General features: G+C 40.1%; 1 protein-coding gene across 1 annotated transcript; it reads right to left on the reverse strand.

Moving 5' to 3' along the window:
* Positions 1-1,133: 1,133 nt before the first annotated feature.
* Positions 1,134-15,457, reverse strand: LOC102054354 (melanotransferrin-like). Its single transcript, XM_027814096.2, has 17 exons — positions 15,329-15,457; positions 12,693-12,853; positions 11,460-11,559; positions 10,213-10,395; positions 9,579-9,741; positions 9,410-9,474; positions 8,581-8,738; positions 7,350-7,536; positions 7,032-7,180; positions 6,722-6,812; positions 6,329-6,397; positions 5,870-6,052; positions 5,438-5,594; positions 4,624-4,706; positions 3,220-3,404; positions 2,645-2,831; positions 1,134-1,834 (listed from the first exon to the last, which is right to left on the reverse strand). Exons 1-17 carry the CDS (start codon positions 15,378-15,380, stop codon positions 1,785-1,787), a joined length of 2,223 nt encoding a protein of 740 aa, XP_027669897.2. The 5' UTR covers positions 15,381-15,457; the 3' UTR covers positions 1,134-1,784.
* Between the last annotated feature and the right edge of the window lie 3,248 nt (positions 15,458-18,705).

An 18,705-nucleotide genomic window follows, 5' to 3' on the forward strand; every position in this document is an offset into this window, starting at 1 on the left:
CTGCTGCTATTCACAGCAGTGAGACAGACAGCATCCATCTCTTAAGGCAGTAGAGCAGTAGGAGCCAGACAGCACAGGCAGTTCCTGCTAGGTTCAGAACTGAAGGAGCAGGCCAGTGGTTCAGGTACTACAGCCTGCAAGTCATCACAGGCTGATGCTTTTGAATCAAAGCTGAAGCACAGGAACATCAAAAAGGCCTGTTAAGCACCTGTAATGTCTATGCAAGAAAAAAACTCCCCTGCCCCTCCAACCCATAAGATCTTGTGTATAACCCAGATTTTCAATCTATTACTATTCAGCTGCATGCTGCTTTTGGCAAAACAAAGCTAGCAGATGCATTTCTTCGCTCTGTTCTAGTAACTCCCATCTCTGAAGTGCAGTGTTAACGTGGGTCCTGCAGGTGGCATGTAAGTTCCAGTAAAGAAAGGAAGGGAGCACCTCGGAGACCTAAACAAGCATCCTGCTCTTCTGCTTTAGGCCTACAACTTGCTGGCTACAGCACAGTATATAAGGATTTTCCTCTTGCCATACTGCACTTGCTTCATTCACTGTTTAGCTCTCCCCTTCTCTGAAAGGCAGATGAGTTTGGACTTGCATTCTGTGTTCTTTATTTGGTTAGTCAGTCAATGTGAAGCAAAGAGACAAATGAGATATAGAACAGTCTCAGCTAAGATTCACTGAATCTAAAACCCTTGCTACTGGTCAGAATGCAAATTTTTTCCAATTTTTCTTTTTTAATTAAAAATCTTAACCTTAAATCTTAAGCCTGGTTCAGGGTGTATGGGAGCAGAAGATTATTAACTCTTTCAAACTGAAATGGGCCCTGCCTGTGAAGAGCCATTCACTCTAAATCTTTGCCACTAACAGGCAAAGCAAATACATGATACATTCTGTTCAAAAGGCTTCATAACATGTTCAGTCAGTTTCTGCTTGTAAAACTAATGCTGTTTAATTGATAAATCATATTTTGATACTTCATAGAATCATAGATTTGAAGTATCATAGATTCAAAGCGTCAGTGTACTATTAAGTAATGGTTGGAGTCTTTGGTGAGAATGAACATCCATTACTTCATCCTGAGGCTGCAAGCATCCATTTCTGTTGGCTATTAGACGCCTTAATATGTTCATTAGTGAGAGAAAAATGTTTTTATTTACTGGTATAAATCCTTCATTAAAAAGGCAAATACTTCTTCCCAGTTAAAAGCAGAAAATACTACTGATTCTGATGGCAATTACATATACAATTTATAGCATATATATGTATTCAGCAAGGACTCTCTAGTTGCAACCAAAATTACGGATATAGGAGGACAATGCTACAACTACCAAAATGTCAGTTGATTGGTTTTTTGCATGGAAACAGTTTATAGGACAAGCAAGGTAAATTGCTGCCAACTAACCTGTGCCACTCATGACAGTCTGTATTTTAGTCCATGGTATTGGCCCTGCTATTTCCACAAAACTGCTAATTTCTCCGTAGTAGGTGAACAGAATTGCTGATCCTAGTTCTGTCCTGTGGGTTATGCAGGCTGGCCTGTGCTTTTCATGTGATGTGATGCTCCAAACAAGAAAGGGCTGACATATGGGTAGTATTACATTATCATAAACATGAAGTCTGCTTTTAAAAAAAAAACAAACAACCAAAAAAAAAAAAAGAGTATCCAGCATAGATTTCTAGAGATGACTGTTTCCTTGCTAAATTGCTTTGGGTAGGTTCGATTTGCTATTTCCTTTTTTTCAGTATTGATGGTGATGTGCCTTGCAAAGCCTCTGTCTTAGCCATCAGTTCAATGAGGATGCACAGATGTCCTGTTTGCAGAAGTCCAAGATGCCTACAAACCATCAAGAAAGTATACACTTAAAGATGCTAGCAGCTTTAAAAATAACAAATTCTTCAGATACTATTCACTAGAAACAGCAGAATAGAGGTCAAATTCCCCTTTTGAATTTCAGTTCTCTAACAACTTAGACTCAGAAGTCTAATTTACTGTGTAATCTTAATTTACTTCAATACAGATTTTCAGATCCCAAAACAGCTTGATGCTGGCTCATGGACAATTTCAGTTTTAGTGATAGCCAAATGCATACTTCATACATCTTTCAGTGGAAAATAATGAAAAAGCCATCCCTTAAATTTATAAAGGTTTTGATCTTGAGTTCTCTACTGTGCTCTTTTTAAGAAGGAAATTACCTTGAGTTCTCTACTGTGCTCTTTTTAAGAAGGAAATTACTTAATGCATTTTGAGGTTAATTCAGGAATTAGATATAAAATTTCTTATCTTCTTCTCACGTTTGGCATATTGAAATGAACGTTATATTCCCTTTTCCCAGAACTGATCTTTGGAACTGAAGGGGAAAATTTCAGAGTGGGAGCAAAACAGTCTTGTTTCAATAACCTCATATTTGCTCTAAAATGTATTAGTTATTCTGTTCCTGTGGAGCTCCAGTTTCAGTGCTTTTGGATCGGAGTTGTAAGAGGCTCTAAAGGAGCTCCAAACACAGTACTCCTTGGAAAATTGTTAGTGACAGGATTATGTAGAACATACTTCTCCATTCAGTCTAAACAAAACGGCAATAGCTATGCACAGAAGGCTGCCTGCTTTGCATTTTTCTGTATCTCACAATCAAGAACTTGACTTTACCTGCAGGTGTACAATTAAACACTGATTCTGCCAGCTGAAAGAAGGACACTCCAAGAATTTCCTGATAGCTCATGTGACTTGCATGGACAAGGTACTGAGTGGTATCTTTGAAAAGCAGATCACTTTCACCATACTTCCATGACTGAAAGAGATTGAATTCAGAATCCAGTTTGCTTCCCAGAGATTCCTAAACAGAAAGGAAATAAGTTCCACAGTTGGATCACAATTGGCAAGGCTAGGCTGGTGACCCTCAGTTTTACAGCAAGATCTAGCAGAAAAAATGTTCCACTTTCACCTAGCACTGTCTTTCTTTGTACAAAAAGATGCAGTATTGCAGCAGCAGATTTCTCAGCAAAAGTCTGACCACTGCAGAATGGCAACTGCTGCCAAAATGGCCTTTTAGAGAATCCAAATAAATATTTTCTCAACCTCCTATGCACATTCTTAATTCTTTTATATTGGACCTGAAGGCACTTTATGTATTTAGCATATAAAGCTTTGATCTTGAAAGGGTTTTCAGCAGCCATATATAACAAGTGATAACATTATAACTTTTTCCTTGTAATATATCTTACCTGGGATTTCATTAGAAAGTCATAGATTTTAGTGACAGTAACTGGTCGAGTCATGACTGTGCTGGGGGGAATGGGGCCAAGGTTACAGCCTGCCCATTCTGTGACCGCAGCACGTGTTCCATCCGGACACAAGAGTTCAAAGTCAATGGGGGTATAACCTTTTGCCCAACCAGAGCTGTCCAGATCTGAAAAGATTAAATGAAAGTAAATCCTTTTAAAAAATTAAAGTTGAAGGCAAGGTGACTCTCATGCAAAACATTAAAAAATTGAGAGGAAGAAGTTTAGCTAATATGTTCAAAACAAATGCAGCACGCTATGTTGTCATTTATTAGGAACACATAAGGAGCAGGGTAGTGTTTTCACGGAGGAAACAGGTCAGTGAACTTAAGCTGAACCTATCAACTAAAAATTAGAATAATATCAAGGCATATGAACAGCTTATCATGCCTTATCTTCATCTGTAATCAGATTGCTTTCTGAAAAGAAAGTAATTCAGCCTGCATGTCCCTTGCTTCTTCAGACAAACTGCTCATCGCTGCATGAATTCCTGTGGTTTTCCAGGTTCTTATACCTCCACCTGATTTTACGGAGATTCCTCTCTTAGAAAAGTCTCTCCTGTTTATGAAATTGCCTAAAATAGAATTTCAGTGTGCTTTATCAGGCTGAACAAAATGGGGATTCCCTCTCTCTTCAACTCCATGCAAAGGTAGCATTATTTTGGTTGTTGGAGCAGTAGACATAATGAAGGGATTTAAGCTACTGTAACTAAAACAATTTTCAACAAAATCCAATTGCTAGATGGTTGCTAAGATCAGTATTTCCCAGAGAAAATTAAATATTTCATAGTGTACTAACAATGTTTTAGGAACTGTGAAAGGCAAAACAACTTGCAGGTTTTTTATCTATTAAGGTATTTGGACTGTTCATTCCGTAAGTGCCTGTGAAACAACATGAAGAATTTGCCATGTCATGATGAAGGCATAGAACATCTGCCAGCACAAACAGCCCACAGCATTGCTCTTATCTGCTATCTGAATTCCTGAAACTTTGATTTAAAAAAAAACAGGTACATGCACTATGGCTGCCTATGGAAGAAGGTCTGGTGGGAAAAGTCACTTGCTTTTTAAAGCTTTGAGCTTTCAAAAAATAAGTGCAGTCTCCAAGGATGGTTATGCTCCCAATGATTCTTCCTCTTTCCTCTCTAAAATGGAACAGTATCTGAATTTGAGCTTTATTGGAGCACCTACTTGAAGGAAGGTTCTTGCAATTTTCCAGCCACAAACACACCTTCACGGACCTAGATTAAACCTGCAAAAGCTGATCCTCATGAGTGATGGTCCCTGTGTGGGAAGTAACTGACACTAATGAACATTCTCAAAGGAAAAGAGAGTATCTGCATCTCACTCTGTATGTTCTGGAGTAGATTAGAATGTTCCAGGAAAGCTACATCTCCGAAGCTTCTTCCACTGGGATTGCCAACTAGGCACCTGGTGCAGGGAAAAAAAAACCCAAGATATCAGAGACAGCTGCTATATAATGGCTGACATTTGGATAGTCCTGAAGCTAAACCAGGAGCAGCTGGAAGTATCCCTCTCATCTGTACTTACACGGTTGTTATATGGAACAAGTTAGTGGTGTTAGTATAGATCTCAGTGGAGAGCATTCACATATTTCATAGGACAATCCTTTACATCCCTTAAAGCAGCTCCCAAGCCAAAGTGTGGCACAATGTCTATGCAGCCTCAACTGTGCCTAGCCATGAAAGAGAATGTAATTCAACTAAATGCATTATATATATTTTATAAGAGTGCTTTAATCTTTCATATTCTTCTCTGCCTCTGTCTTCAACTATTTTTTTTTAATATCTTCGGTCTATTTAATTACCTCCTGTACCTTACACTGCTCCTTACCACATCACTTCTGCTCTCTGACCTTCTAACTGTCTTTCATCCCTTCTTTTAATGAGTCTGTACCAATGCTCCAAGCCCTGCATGTTTGGAAGCATTGTCTTGCCCTGGAAATGGTTTCATGACTGTTTTAAATCAACAATCAGTTGAATGTTCCCATAGCAACCGCAACCAAAACAAAATACATGCTAGCAGAAGTTTATACAGCCAGTTGCTTAACAAGACCAAAACCCCAAACCTCCAAAGAAAACAATCAGCAAAATAAGCAAATTCTAGCTATTGCTCTGCATTTCTGACTGACAAAAGCTTACCTGAGTGCTCCCATATTGCCATAGTAATGTTCGTTGTGACCTGCAGCACATCTGCTAGATATTCGAGCCCCTTCCACCTCACTGTCTCCAATGCACACCTTGCACAAGTTTCCATCTGCTCCTGGCATGCAGCCCTTCCAAAAGTAGTTCTGATAAGCTGAATAAAGAAAATTGAGGTGAGATTAAGGCAAGGTATTCCAAAGCCTCTTCACACAAAAGACAGGAATAGAATTCCATCCTAATAGCTAGCAAGGAGAGGGCTAAACAGTGTGAAGAATAGTCAGATAGGAGGAAGAGCTGCTTCAACACCCTCTGAGACTGCAATCATCATTTCCTGATCAAGTCCTCATGGTGCCATCTCCATTTTACTCCCAAATTTGGGGTTTCACATTTCCATGGTCTAGCCAACAGGTAACGTAGAGCAGCCCTTACCAGAGCCAATGTCACAGATCTCAGTATCATTCTTCAGAGCTCCCACTGTGTATCTGGAAAGAATCAACCACCCTCCAGGACTATACAGGTGACTGTGGCAGGATCTCTTTCCCTTAAGGTTATGGATGTTGATCTGTTTGGTGTTTTTCTTAGCTAGGGCAACAGCATAAACAGGTGGCAATGCTGTAAAACAACAACAATAACCAGTTATACCAAGGCAATTAAGTATTCCAGACAGGTATAACCCCCCTCTTCTCTCCCTCATCCTGTCAGGACATCTTCAGTTACAGTACAGGATCTGCATTCTTTGCTTAGCCACAAAGCTCTTGTCCTAGCTGCCTACTGAACATGCACAGGAAATTATTTCCCAAAACAACATGCAAATACATTCCTACATAAATCCTAGAGGCAGCCTCAGGAAAATCTAAACTTTTCGCCTTCTCAAAGTTGTTCTGTTACCTTTGTGCTTAAGATGAATTAGTTTCCCTGATTTCTCTGTGCTCTCAGCAGCTGGGACACAATCTCCCCCTGGAGAGGAGAAACAACCATTAAGGATCTTGTCACTGCTGTCATTCCTATTACATGGCAGCACCCCATTAAAAACCTTGCAGTCCTCTTGAGCTATGTCAGCATCTCTGTCCCCTTTACATATATATATATGTAAAAGAAATATAACAAATAGCTAGACCAAATGCTAAATCCAGTTAGTGGAAGAGCTAGGAAGAGTATTTGGACATATATATTAATTTCTGCTTCCATCACAAAACATCACAAACTGGGGAAATTTAACTATATTTTTAATGGTAGTTTTTTTATTCCCTCTCTTCTTTCTAAGGTCACATGAGCACTCACCGTAACATTCTACAGCTACAGGCACCAATCCACACCTCCCTGCAATGTAGACATGTGTTGCATCCAGGGTGACTGCATCAGCCTCACTACTCTGCCAATAGCATCAGAGAAAATAACAAAACCAGGATTGGCATGAATTGCGTAATCAAGCAGTTGTACTTCCCTATTGGCTGGAAATTCCCCTAAATTCCCTCTCATTCCCACCAGTTCCTTTAGTGTACAAGCTGTTTGTCCTCTTGTTCAGCTCAGACAAGGACATACACACCCTGTGCAGTCTTATCATATACTCTGACCACAGGGAGTCCCCTACCTTGATCATTTCAATGCATTTGGTCATGGAAGTTGCTTGGACACAGACTAATGGATCAGATTTGATGCTCAGTGCCCACTCCTCACATTTGCGTAGCTCAGCATCACTGATGCAGCACCAGCGCACAACACTGTTATCCAAAGAGCTCCCTGAATGAGAAGGAAGGAACACAGTGAGACCATATCACCTATGCACCAATCTGTTCTCTGTTAAGGGGACATTTAAGTCTATGCGCTTGTGCCTGGCTGGGAGGAATAACATGGAAAGACAACTTTTTCTTCCCTTTCCTTAGCTACAGCCCTTTGGAAGGCTTCTCACCTTCATGGCCTAGTCCCTTAAGGAGAGCTACATAATCCAGACCAAGGACATAGGCAATCTCTAGCTGGTCCTCGAGAAGTTGCAGGTGCTGAGTGGCATCTCGGAACAGCAGGTTCTTTCCCCCAAAGGGTCCTGAGGTGAAGAGTTCAAATCTGGCTCTTTCCTTTCCTTTTCGCCCAAAGAGGTGCTAGGACAAGAACAAGACTTTTAATTGCAACAAATCTTCTCATCTTTCCAGTAACAAGCAGCCTTATCCTTCCCTCCCTTCATATCAATGGTTTGTAACACAGTACTCAGGGTTCCATCACACTGGGACAAAGCCCACAGATACTGCAGCAAGTGGATGACCCCAGTCCTACAAGCATTATATGATTCACTTTTCTGAAGAGTTTTTTTCCACCTTAGTTATTCCAATTTATTGGGCTGTGCTCAATGTCTGCTACCTTGGAAAGACAACAGAGGGAGTATTGCTGAGTGAGAAACATCTATGATAAAGATCATTGCAGTAAAGGAGTGCACGATATCTTGTGCTTTATGATGAGGAAGTACCATATGCAAAGCAGCTCTGTTCAGCCTGATGATACTGGAAGAGAAGAAATCACTGAAAAGCATACTGGGAACACTGCTGCACGGCCATTGCTAGGTATGGGGGAACACAGCTAAAATATGTGTTATTAAGTGCACTGAAAAAGGCATATGAAGATCTCTCAATAAAGAGGTTTTGTACAATTCCTATCTACCACAGTCTGTGTGACTGCACAACCCAGCCCACTAGGCTGAATTAGTCAGTGTCTACTGGACTATTTTAAGGCCTGGATGACTTCATAAATTCTTCAAATTTGCATTTACATATGCATTTCAGGTTCAGCTTCAGATTCCTGGATGTCAAGGTAACGGATACTATTTATATATTGAGAAAAAGAGAGGAACAAAGGTGAACACTGCCTGAACCTATGTGTCTCCCTCAGCTACATAACGGTCGACATAAGTTCCAGGGCAGGATGAACATACATCGTTAGCTATTTTCCAGTTTGGGTGTTACAGCATCTTTCCCTTCTTTACTTATTTATTCCCAGCCTTCTACAGAAGAACACTTCAGAGAAAAGTAAAACCTTCTTCCAGAAGCCAATGCAAGATACTTCCCCCGAACAACCAAATTTTAGTACTTTGTTCACACTAACTATAAATTTCTCCTGTGTCTGGAGATATACAGCTTATAAGATCCACTCACTTGGATCATGCTAAGAAATTTGTTGGTAATCTTCTGGAAGTTGTGGCGGGTGACGATTCCACGGCCAGGTCCCTTGCCCAAGTTACAGGTGCTGTATTCAGTCAGCTCAGCTGTAGTCCCATCGGGACATAAGAGTTCATATTCCTGTTGTTCTGAGTCTGAAACAATAGGATACTCGTGAATCTATGAAGTGAGACATGACCTAGCAGCAGGCACTGCAGTAGAAGGTAAAACGTTTTTCAGAGGAGGTTGTGCAAAGAGCATGCAAGCAGCGCAGTGTACCAAGCACACGTGGAAAATTTGATACGCTTTTCATGTAACAGAGGGACCTCAGCCTGAGGTGCTCCAAAATGCTCTTTAAGCTGTACCCTGTAAATATGTTTGTTTAAAAATACTTACCTGGAAAAGCTAGTGCTAACCACCTTCAAAAGTGTTGCTACAGAGCTTGACTGAGTTTAAAAATACCAAACAGGTATACAGGAACTGCACATTCTAGCAGCTCAATACACTGAATTCTAAAAGGATTATCATAACTCAGGCAATGCAAATGCTGACATCTGATTCAGAGACTTTAGGCTAAAGAAATCACCTGTATAAAAACATCTGTCTACTCCTATTCTAAGAATCTCCTGTGAGCAATTACTGCTCACTTATTCTTTCCTCTTCTTTTCCCTTCTGACTTGTGTGGAGAGCCAAGAAATACCACTGAACTGCTTAGAGAGACTGACTTTTCCCTGGAAACAACACAAATATAGGTATATCCTCCAAACTTCTGTGCAGTAAAGAGCACAGCCAGAGTTTAAAAGGAATCTGAGTTCTTAAGAATTACCTGTGGCACTTGTAATTGTTAGATGATCTAAAAAGGCAACATCTGCCACTCCATTCTTCAAGCATCTGTAGAAAGACAAATGCCATCCCATTAACATCACCTGGCTTTTCTTCCCACACAAGTTCTTTTTCCATGAATATAAGTTAAGTACCAGTGTCACAGAGCTCACCTGAAGGCACCCTCAGAGTCATAGAAGGGTTCGTTACTGCTGGTCTCACAGAAGTGGTTCTTATCTCTGACATAGGACTTTTGTCCTTGGCAGAGAGCACACAGTCGAGGAGCAGCAACACCAACTCCAGGGATGCAACTTGCATTGAAATACTCACTGATTACTTCAGATGTAAGGGGGAAAAAAACCACCAAAAAGAAAGAAAAATAGTCAAATGGGAAAAAATGGAAGAAGGAAAAGGGGCCAAGCATATTGTGGACATAGCTAGGACTATGGTGCTTTAAAACGAATCAGCAAATGCAGCTTCATTGTCTAAACTTCAAATTCAAAACATTTGCTGGAAACAGAGTGATCAAATTTTGCTTGTTTAAAACCATCTTTGTGTTGGTTAGATATTGCAAAGATTTGTTCCCTGTTGCATAAAGAAGACGAAGATTTCCTGTTTCGGTAACAGTTCTGCTGCTTTGAGATTGCTAGAAAAGTTCTGAAGAGAGCTAAGAGCCAGTATCAAAAACACTCCAAGAGGATATCTCATCCACAAAATCCCTTCAATTTCCACATAGCTCAGTTCATTCTACATCTGCTAGCATTTCACTCACTTTTGCTGAGGGCAGAGGCGATTCCCTTCACCCACCTTGGCTCAGAGGCTGTGCTTCATCCCAGGAAAGATCATTTCTTGCAAGGAGAAAGCCAAGTGGAATATTCCAGCCTGATGTCCATCTGGCTCCATTGTGGCAGCTGCGTGCACCTCGTAGCCTTTGGATATCCAGAGTTCCTCGTTTGGCAATCGCCACAGCAAACACACAATTTCCTGTGACTGGACAAAATATGTTTCAGAAATAACTAAATCCCAATTCTGCAGCTTCCATCTGTGCACAGGAGTTCAACTATTTCTGTGAACATGGCAAAGGAAAAAAATCACTTCAGCATATGAAACACAGGTACTCATGCCAGGAACTTTATCATATACTGGCTACATGGCACCTTGTCAAACTGAGCGATGCAAGTGATGTGCAAAGCAGAACATAATAACCTGGTGGAAAAGGTTTACAGATCATCCAACTCCATCATCCAATGCAACTGCTTCTCAAGAAATCTGAACATTTGTATCACGCTGTTTAGGTATTGCAATGGGAAGAACTCCTATGTCTTATCCTCAGAACATACCTACCACCTGAAACATATCCGTTCCGCTATGATTTCATGGTTCTTCAGCCAAAAGAAAATTTACTTCTCATACCATCCCCATACGTCTCTTCCTACATCCATCTGCTATTTTGGCTTCCTTTTCAGATTCATGTCCCACAAGTATTTTCTACTGTATGCTTGATTGTGGCTCAGACTTATTTATTCTTGCCCTGTAAGTCATTCATTGCACAGGCTGTTCAGGTCTGCCACGAATTAAGAGGAATCTTAGCGTAACAAGATTTCCCACCGTATATTCTTGTCTCTTTAGGGTGAGAAGGAGAAAATTAATTCATGAGAAAAGCTAATCTCTTAAGGGACCTCTAGTGAATGTTCAGTTAGACTAGCAGAGAGTATGGTATAAGAGTTGACACAGAGGGAATAAAACCCTTCTTACTCCCTACAAGATGTAGAACTCCAGTACACCAGTGCTATGGGCAGGGGTAGATACAGTCAGTTTGTCATAGTGACAGTACCACAGGCAGAAAGGCTACTAGATACAAAGCACCACTACTACTTTATTCATCATCACTAAGTATTTTGGAAACAGTTGTTAGTCACCTCCATACTCTTCTAAAGTCAATGAAAATGTATATACTTTTTTTCAAGAATTCTTAAAATTCTTGTGCCTTTCACTGCACAGAAATTTATTAGCCAAACGGAAGTACAGCTTATTCTTTTGCTTCATGAACCTACCTTGGTCATAGACCTCCTTTGCCACCACTGTCAGACCATACAGCTTTACAGCAGAGTAAACATCTCCAGCATCCAAGGAGGCAGCATCTGCTTTATTCGCCTTGAAAACAACAGCAAAACCCTCAAAACAAGTTTACAGGGAAACAAACAGAGCAGCTTCAAGAGTAGTTTCTGCCTGAGAAGTAGTAACCAGTGATTTTTACAAGAATTTGCTTTGGTTTTAATTGAATCCCTGCTACAAAGCATGGTGAAAGGTTAGCAGTGAAGGCTGAGTTACCTTCAAAAAATACCAGTTCTTTTCCAGTAACATCGTTTTCCCCCTCTTCTTTGGGCTTTCTATTCCAAAAAACACAATTCTGATGCCAACTTAAAAAAAAAGGCAACCCCTGTTTCCTCCTACTGCTCCCACAAGACCCCAAATCCTTTTCCGAGTTCTGCTGGCTATAATATTGCCAGGAAGTGGAACTGAAGTCTATTAATAAGCATTGCAGGACTGAATGAAAACATGAAATAAATTATTCCCTGAACCAACAAGAATGGTTTTCTTAGGTTTGTTTTCCAGGTCAGATTTGGACTCCATGGAAGGAAGCTGGGACTGAATGAAAATGAAAACTGAAATTCTCTATCCCAATCAAGTTTTAGGCATGTGAATGAAATTATTCTATAGGAAATGCTTATCTTCCTTTGTCATTAATGATTTTTTTCAAAGCATATTTAGCATTATGAAAATTTCATTTCAGAAACGGTCAAATACAAGAGCTTATACTTACAAAAAGTCTGATGTCTAATTTTATTCAAATTAAAGATTTTTATATGAGAAAAGGCTTTGCTCTTTACATCAGAAAAGACTGACTAGGGGCTAAAAGTAGCAGGGAAGAAAGGGAAGAGAAAATATTCGTTATTGTCAGAGTAGGACCAAAACCCACAGATCAGAAGCAAGGGGAATGCTCTGAGCAAGTTTGAATTTAGTAGTTTGGTTTTGTCCATGTATTTCCAAGAAGCTTTTTATTTATTTCCTATAGACTGCAAGAACATCAGCTGGAGTAAAATAGTACAGCTAGTAGAATGCTCATGGGGTTTAATTCTTGCTTTCCAAGCTACCATGTACTTTGTCATATATGCAATATCATAATTTCAGCACCATTTTATTCTCCCATGGATTCTGTTTACCAGTTACTTCTTCAAAAGAGGATTTGGACTCAGAATCAGTTCAAAAAATCTCTGTGAACTCACCCTGATTTTATCAATGCAGTCATATGTATTGTGGGCTCTGATGCAAGAAATCCTAGCAAACGAATTGACAGCAAGGGGCAGCACAGCCATAAGTGCTTTGGACAGTTCAGCACACTTTCTCTGTTCTAGGTCAGAAAGGGTGCACCATCGGAATTTCTTCCCTGTAGAATCAAAAAAGAAGTCAAGATTTGTAGAATTTAGGGAAAAACCCCCAACCCTCAGTTTCAGATCTTTTGGAAGAAGGAGGTTATTTTATTTTATTTAACTTCACAAGTAAGTTGATTTTGCCCACTCACACTCACATATCCACATATTTGCAGGCACCCAAGAGATGTCCCCAAGCAGTCTGACCAGGGTGACTTTTGCCTAACATGGAGGACAATGAATGTTTGCTGTTGGAGCTTTAGCATGTCTCTTTGCTTCCTCTTTACTGACAGCAACCAATGAGTTTTTAGGTAGGTTTTCAAGAATCAACAATCATTATGCCATGAACTTTTGCCTCAGAATCTTCCTTGCTTTATACTTCATGCATTTTAGGCAAGGTTGCCATCCAGAATGAGGAAACAAAGGCAAGGACATCTTTATGGTTATGATCTGTTTTCCTGTTGGGATAGCAAGAAGAGGAATGACACTTACAATGCAGGGTAACCTTGTTGCCCTCTTCCTGTTATCAGACTGAAGTTCTTCTCCTAACAAGTCAACTTTGATGTGACCTTATCAGAGCCCAGACCTTCTAATCTTGATGTAAACAATGCATTCCCCACATCTTATCAGTTTTATTGCTCTCAGTTTTGTCATTGGTTATCAATACGGGCCATTCTTTTAACCTTCGCCCTGCTGTTTCCTCTGGTGCTTTCACACACACATAGTCCCACACATAATTTATCCGTAGCAATCTTAATATTTCTGTTACGAAGTCCAAGAGATTCAGATCTAAGCCTTCAAAACAACAAGAAATATGGAGGAAGGATGTTGACAGGGGGTCAAGTTGCTTTAGCTTTGTTGAATTTAGTTTTTAGAGAGTAGATTGTTGTAGTTTAAGCAGACAACTGGTGTTCCAAGTCCCAGGTGTCTCACAGCACTGAGCTACATACTTCGGTAGAACAGCATTTCCCACTGAGTGCTATGCTTTGGTAGAACAGTATTTCCTTCCCCAGACAAAGACTACCCAATTTTAAGTAATAAGACCCACATCAGAGCTCCAGGGTCAGAAAACCTTAGATCAGAGGAGAAATATGAATTTTTGAAGTTGGAAGAACTTCACAATTGAATGCTACTTTATAACAGACTAAACCAAACCCCTTAATCCAGTAGGTGAGGATCTGGAACTATTTGAAATTACGATGGAAATTCTGTGACTTGAACCTTCCTCTGTTTTAAAACAATGTACTATCTAAATGTTTCTTCAGCAATGACAAGTAATATGCTGGATTTCCCTCAAGATAGAGAAGTGTTTCTTCCATGACAACACCCACTATGAAAGTCAGAAACTAGGGACTATTGGGTTATTGACAATGAAGAATCATGTATTATATTGAACAGAGTATTGAATAAACATTAACAACAAAATCCTCAAAACCTTACTTTTTCCGAACAGGAAGTTAGTAAGAATTATCTTCATTGCTGAATGCCAAACAAAGAGGTTAAGTAACTTGCACAGGAACACTGTGCAGAACTGCAGCGCAACTGAACTATTCAGTTGTCAGATCTTTCCAGCTGAAAACTAAGTAACCAATTAAAAACCAAAACAAAACAGTGCCAGCAGATAGGAAGATGCAATTAGAAGTGGAGGAGAAGGTGAAACCTCCTTTTCCAGGGGGAGTCAAGGGTTTGGTTGGTTTAAATTGACTATAAAGCTGCATCTTAAGGGAGTCCAGACATACCAACAAGATTTCCTCTTTTGTTTTAGTCTCCAATTATTCCATCCTGGATGTACTATGACTTATTTTGTATTCTTTCTACTCTGAAATATATCATCATATGCATCTTAAGAAGACACTATGTATTTAAGGAGAAATATAATTATTATATATAAAAATAGCATGCAGTTATATAACTTGACAGAATCTTATACCATGCAATGAAAACCAGGACTGAATGCATAGAAAACACTACAACATCTCTAACACTGTCATTTCCAGATGTTTAAGCACTTGGCTTGCTCACGATCTATTAATATCAAGCAAAAATATTGCCTGGAATAAATAATATTTACAATTAAAACATTAAAGTTTTTATTTCTTTGAATATAGCATCAGACATTAGTACTGTATTTGTTTTTATGTTAATTCAACACAATTCCAAAAAGAACCCATTGTGGTTTCAAAGGAGAGCAGCTTGAAATAAAACTGAATCATTTTGACAGTGTTCATGAGTATGAAGATCTCAACTATTCAAAGGAAACAGACTGTCACTGAATTACTAAGAAACTAGTGTATCGAGCTGCTTCAAAACTAACAGGGTCACCATCTGCCAGTGATAAAAAAAGGAAAAATACAGGCAAATGGAAATCACAGACACAGTTCTAGCTGCAACTTCTTTGCAGAGAAGAAAAAACCAAAGCATGCGTTACAGTTTGTATCCTGGTAACCCACCCAGAGATCACCTTTCTCTTTCCCTTTCTGCATCAGCCTTACCTGAAGACAGCAAAGTGAAGATAATTAGGACAATTAAAATCACTGTCTTCATGATTACAGCAGTTCAGCAAGGATCTTCTCTCTACTCTGACGCTCTGCCTTCTCATACCAGAAATTCCACAGTGATGACCAAAGCTTCTGGAAGATAACAAAGGGGATTTAGGCATCAACAAGGATAAACCAAGACTTAAGAAAAATAACAAACTGTCAGAGGATGGTATATCCTTGTATGCAAAGGAGAAAGGGGCAGCGTCCTATTCCTATCCACAGATGGACAATATCCATGCATGTTTTGCTTTGTTGTGAAAAAGACATAGGCAGAAACATAAGCCTCTGCTTTTCAAATAAATCAGGCTTCTTGTGTTTCAAAAGGCACCAAAATGCCTTTGGGAGATAAGTAAGACATCTATCTCACAAAAAAGATACCTAAATTTAAGTGAATTGCCTGCCCAAACTACTGAATGTATCTCTCTACAGAATATTGAGGGGGTCCTCCTTACCTTATTTTTTTCACCTAATAACAGTTTGTCTACTGAGTAATTTTAAACAAAAAGTAATCCAATGACTCCCTAAGAATTCAGAACAGAACTGTGACACTGTTGACTTTCTTGACCCTTTTCATTCCATTCTAGCACAGCAGTCTCATCCAAACTGGCTTATTTACCTAACACTTAGCATGGACTATTACCTCTAAATTACTCAACAGCAACCATTATTAACATAATTAATTCTATAATAGGGGAAAAAAATTACAGACGTATATAAGCTCAGAAGTGTGCACACTGAAATGATCTGATGACGCATAAAATATTGCTAATATGGTTCCATCTTTCCTGTTCAGGAAAGAATTGGCTATTTCAAGAGTCCTGGAGAAAGTAAGCCTTTTCCTTGTTTTGTTTTGCTTTTTCATCTTATGGATTTTCTTAGTAGTTTCTCTGGTTCATGTATTTTTGCCAATACTTTTCCTAGACATCTTTTGTTGTCTTATGTACTCTTCCCTAGTGATTAAGTCCTTATTCCCCAATTGCTTCTTTCGCATTCACATACACGGATTCTATTCCTTACCTCTGTGCTTTGTAAATTCCCTCACTAGATCTGCAACATTTGTTGAGGTATTATGTTTCCCACAAATTCGATCACAGAAGGAGTTGCATTTCTCACTCCTTCCTGCGTTCCCTGAACGAATGTTCTCAAGCCCTAAGGTCTCCAATCTCTCATTTGCTAAGAGAACTGTGGTATTAATCCACCTTTTGACTCGGCTCACCTGCACAGGCCTAGCACGGCTGAGTACCCTTTGGAAAGTACGTTTTAATCCTCAGTGACTGCAGTCCATATAATCATTTGATACAATGTATTATCAGATGTTAAAACCCCACACACACATAAGAACAAACCACATGATAAAAGTAATTTTAAAACAGTTAAAGCTCCACATATTGACTTTTAATTCCAGGGAAAAAGATTAGATCAGGACAGATCATTAATCAGTTCAGTCAATGTCAATTAATATACACTATAAACAAGTGTGTTTCATTTAACTACACCTTAACCTTTGAATCACTCCTGAATCACTTCTGGGAAAACTTGTCTGTCTGGCCCACAGCAGGGTGCAGTCAGACATCAAAGCTAATGGCTCTTGCAGTGCTTGTAGCAAAGCACCTAACAGGATCAAATCCCACCTTCTTTGAGATTTCCCTTCCTGCTAATCCTGCCATTGTGTACAGGATATATGTACAGCTCAACAACTCAGGCAGCTAATAATAATACTATTACACCAGGATGTATTTGGATCTCTGCTTAAATTTTGCATGCTTATAAAAGACTTTCCTGTATATGTCTAAGATACTTATACAGGTACTATGCTGCTGTCTGTGTGAAAAAAGCAGAATGACATGAAGGTGTTGTAGCCTTCATTTAGGCCTGGTCAGGAAAACAAACAAACAAAGTGATAAGGTCCTAGGAGAGGACCATGTCCTGAAACACTAAGTATGTGGAAACACAGCAGCAGGACTCTGGAATTCTGTTTCTACTGATTCACTCTATGAAACTACCCCACCACCACCATCAGAAAATGGTAATTAGCTACTTCCCAGTAATGTAGCATCTATGCATCTGTCTAGGGATGCAGCTAAGAGGGTGGAAACCAAATAATCTCTATAAAATCCCCTCTGTGCTGCTAGGATCCAGGCAAGGGACACCAAAGTAAGAACAGATGTTATGGCACAACCTGCCTGACATTTCACTTGCAGGAACAGCATTGTGTCTGTCCCATGTCATGTACTTCCCAGTAAAATCCCTGCCCTGACATCCCTGGTGCTCCCATATTTGTGGTCAAAGACTTACCTGACCCTCAACAGCAACACTGAAACAGCTGAACCTCAACTGCTCAGTCCTCAGCTCCCCATGAAGCAGTCCCTTCCACAAACCACACCTCCTTTTGGGCAACAGATTTGTCCTGATACTGCACCCCCTTTGTGGGCACACTTGTCCTCATACCACAAACCCTCAGGGACCACCCTGTCCTCACACTACATCCCCGGGTAAACAACCCTGTCCCCACATCATGTCCCTCAGACACAGCCCTGTCCCCACACCATATTGCCTCAGGTAAACAGCCCTGTCCCCACATCATGTCCCCTCAGAGAAACAACCCTGTCCCTACACCACATCACCTCAGGGAAACAGCCCTGTCCCCACATCATGTCCCCTCAGAGATGGCCCTGTTCTCACACCACATCACCTCGGGGATGCCCCCCAAGAGAACAGCACTCACCACATACCCCATCCCCCTTTGGGGAACAGCCTCATACCTATCCCCATTCTGTACCTCCCCTTGTAGCCTAAAATACCTTATTTTTGCTTTACTAACCTTCTGTTGGAAGATAGGTCAATATAACCTTTTGGAATATGCAGCTGTGGCCTTCTGTGTGGATAAAAGGAGGTTTGAAGATAAGAAAGTAGTAAGAGCATCAAGGCATGTTCTTAGAGATAACAGGAACAAGGACAAGACTACAAATTAGAACAAGCCAGCTCAAAACCAACATAGCTGCACAGCTCCCTAGAAGACCCCTGTGAGTATGCGTGGGCCCTGAGGGATGAAAACTATGGATCGCTGCTAGAGACGCCTAAAAGACCACCGGCTTATTTCATGGTGAATGCATAGTATATTAACATATATTAGCATATGTATGATGTCTCCGGGAAATGTAATGACTATCTAAATAGAAATCTAATGAATATATATAACTTGAAAGCTACATAACCCACACGATTTCGGGCAATGGACACACTCATGTCCACGAAAGTATTCGCATGTGTGCCCAGCGCTGCAATACGAAAGCCTACTTTCTAAAACTCCAAAACGACTCTTACGGACT

This window comes from Falco cherrug, chromosome 1, assembly GCF_023634085.1.
Source record: "Falco cherrug isolate bFalChe1 chromosome 1, bFalChe1.pri, whole genome shotgun sequence".
Lineage (NCBI taxonomy): Eukaryota > Metazoa > Chordata > Aves > Falconiformes > Falconidae > Falco > Falco cherrug.

Excerpts from the sequence above, each read along its gene's own strand:
- LOC102054354 (XM_027814096.2), bottom strand. The coding sequence starts at position 15,380 with ATGAAGACAGTGATTTTAATTGTCCTAATTATCTTCACTTTGCTGTCT. Across the intron at positions 9,742-10,212 it reads AGCACAGCCTCTGAGCCAAG|TAATCAGTGAGTATTTCAAT; the intron begins GTGGGTGAAGGG and ends TTACATCTGAAG. Across the intron at positions 8,739-9,409 it reads AACAATTACAAGTGCCACAG|ACTCAGAACAACAGGAATAT; the intron begins GTAATTCTTAAG and ends CTATTGTTTCAG.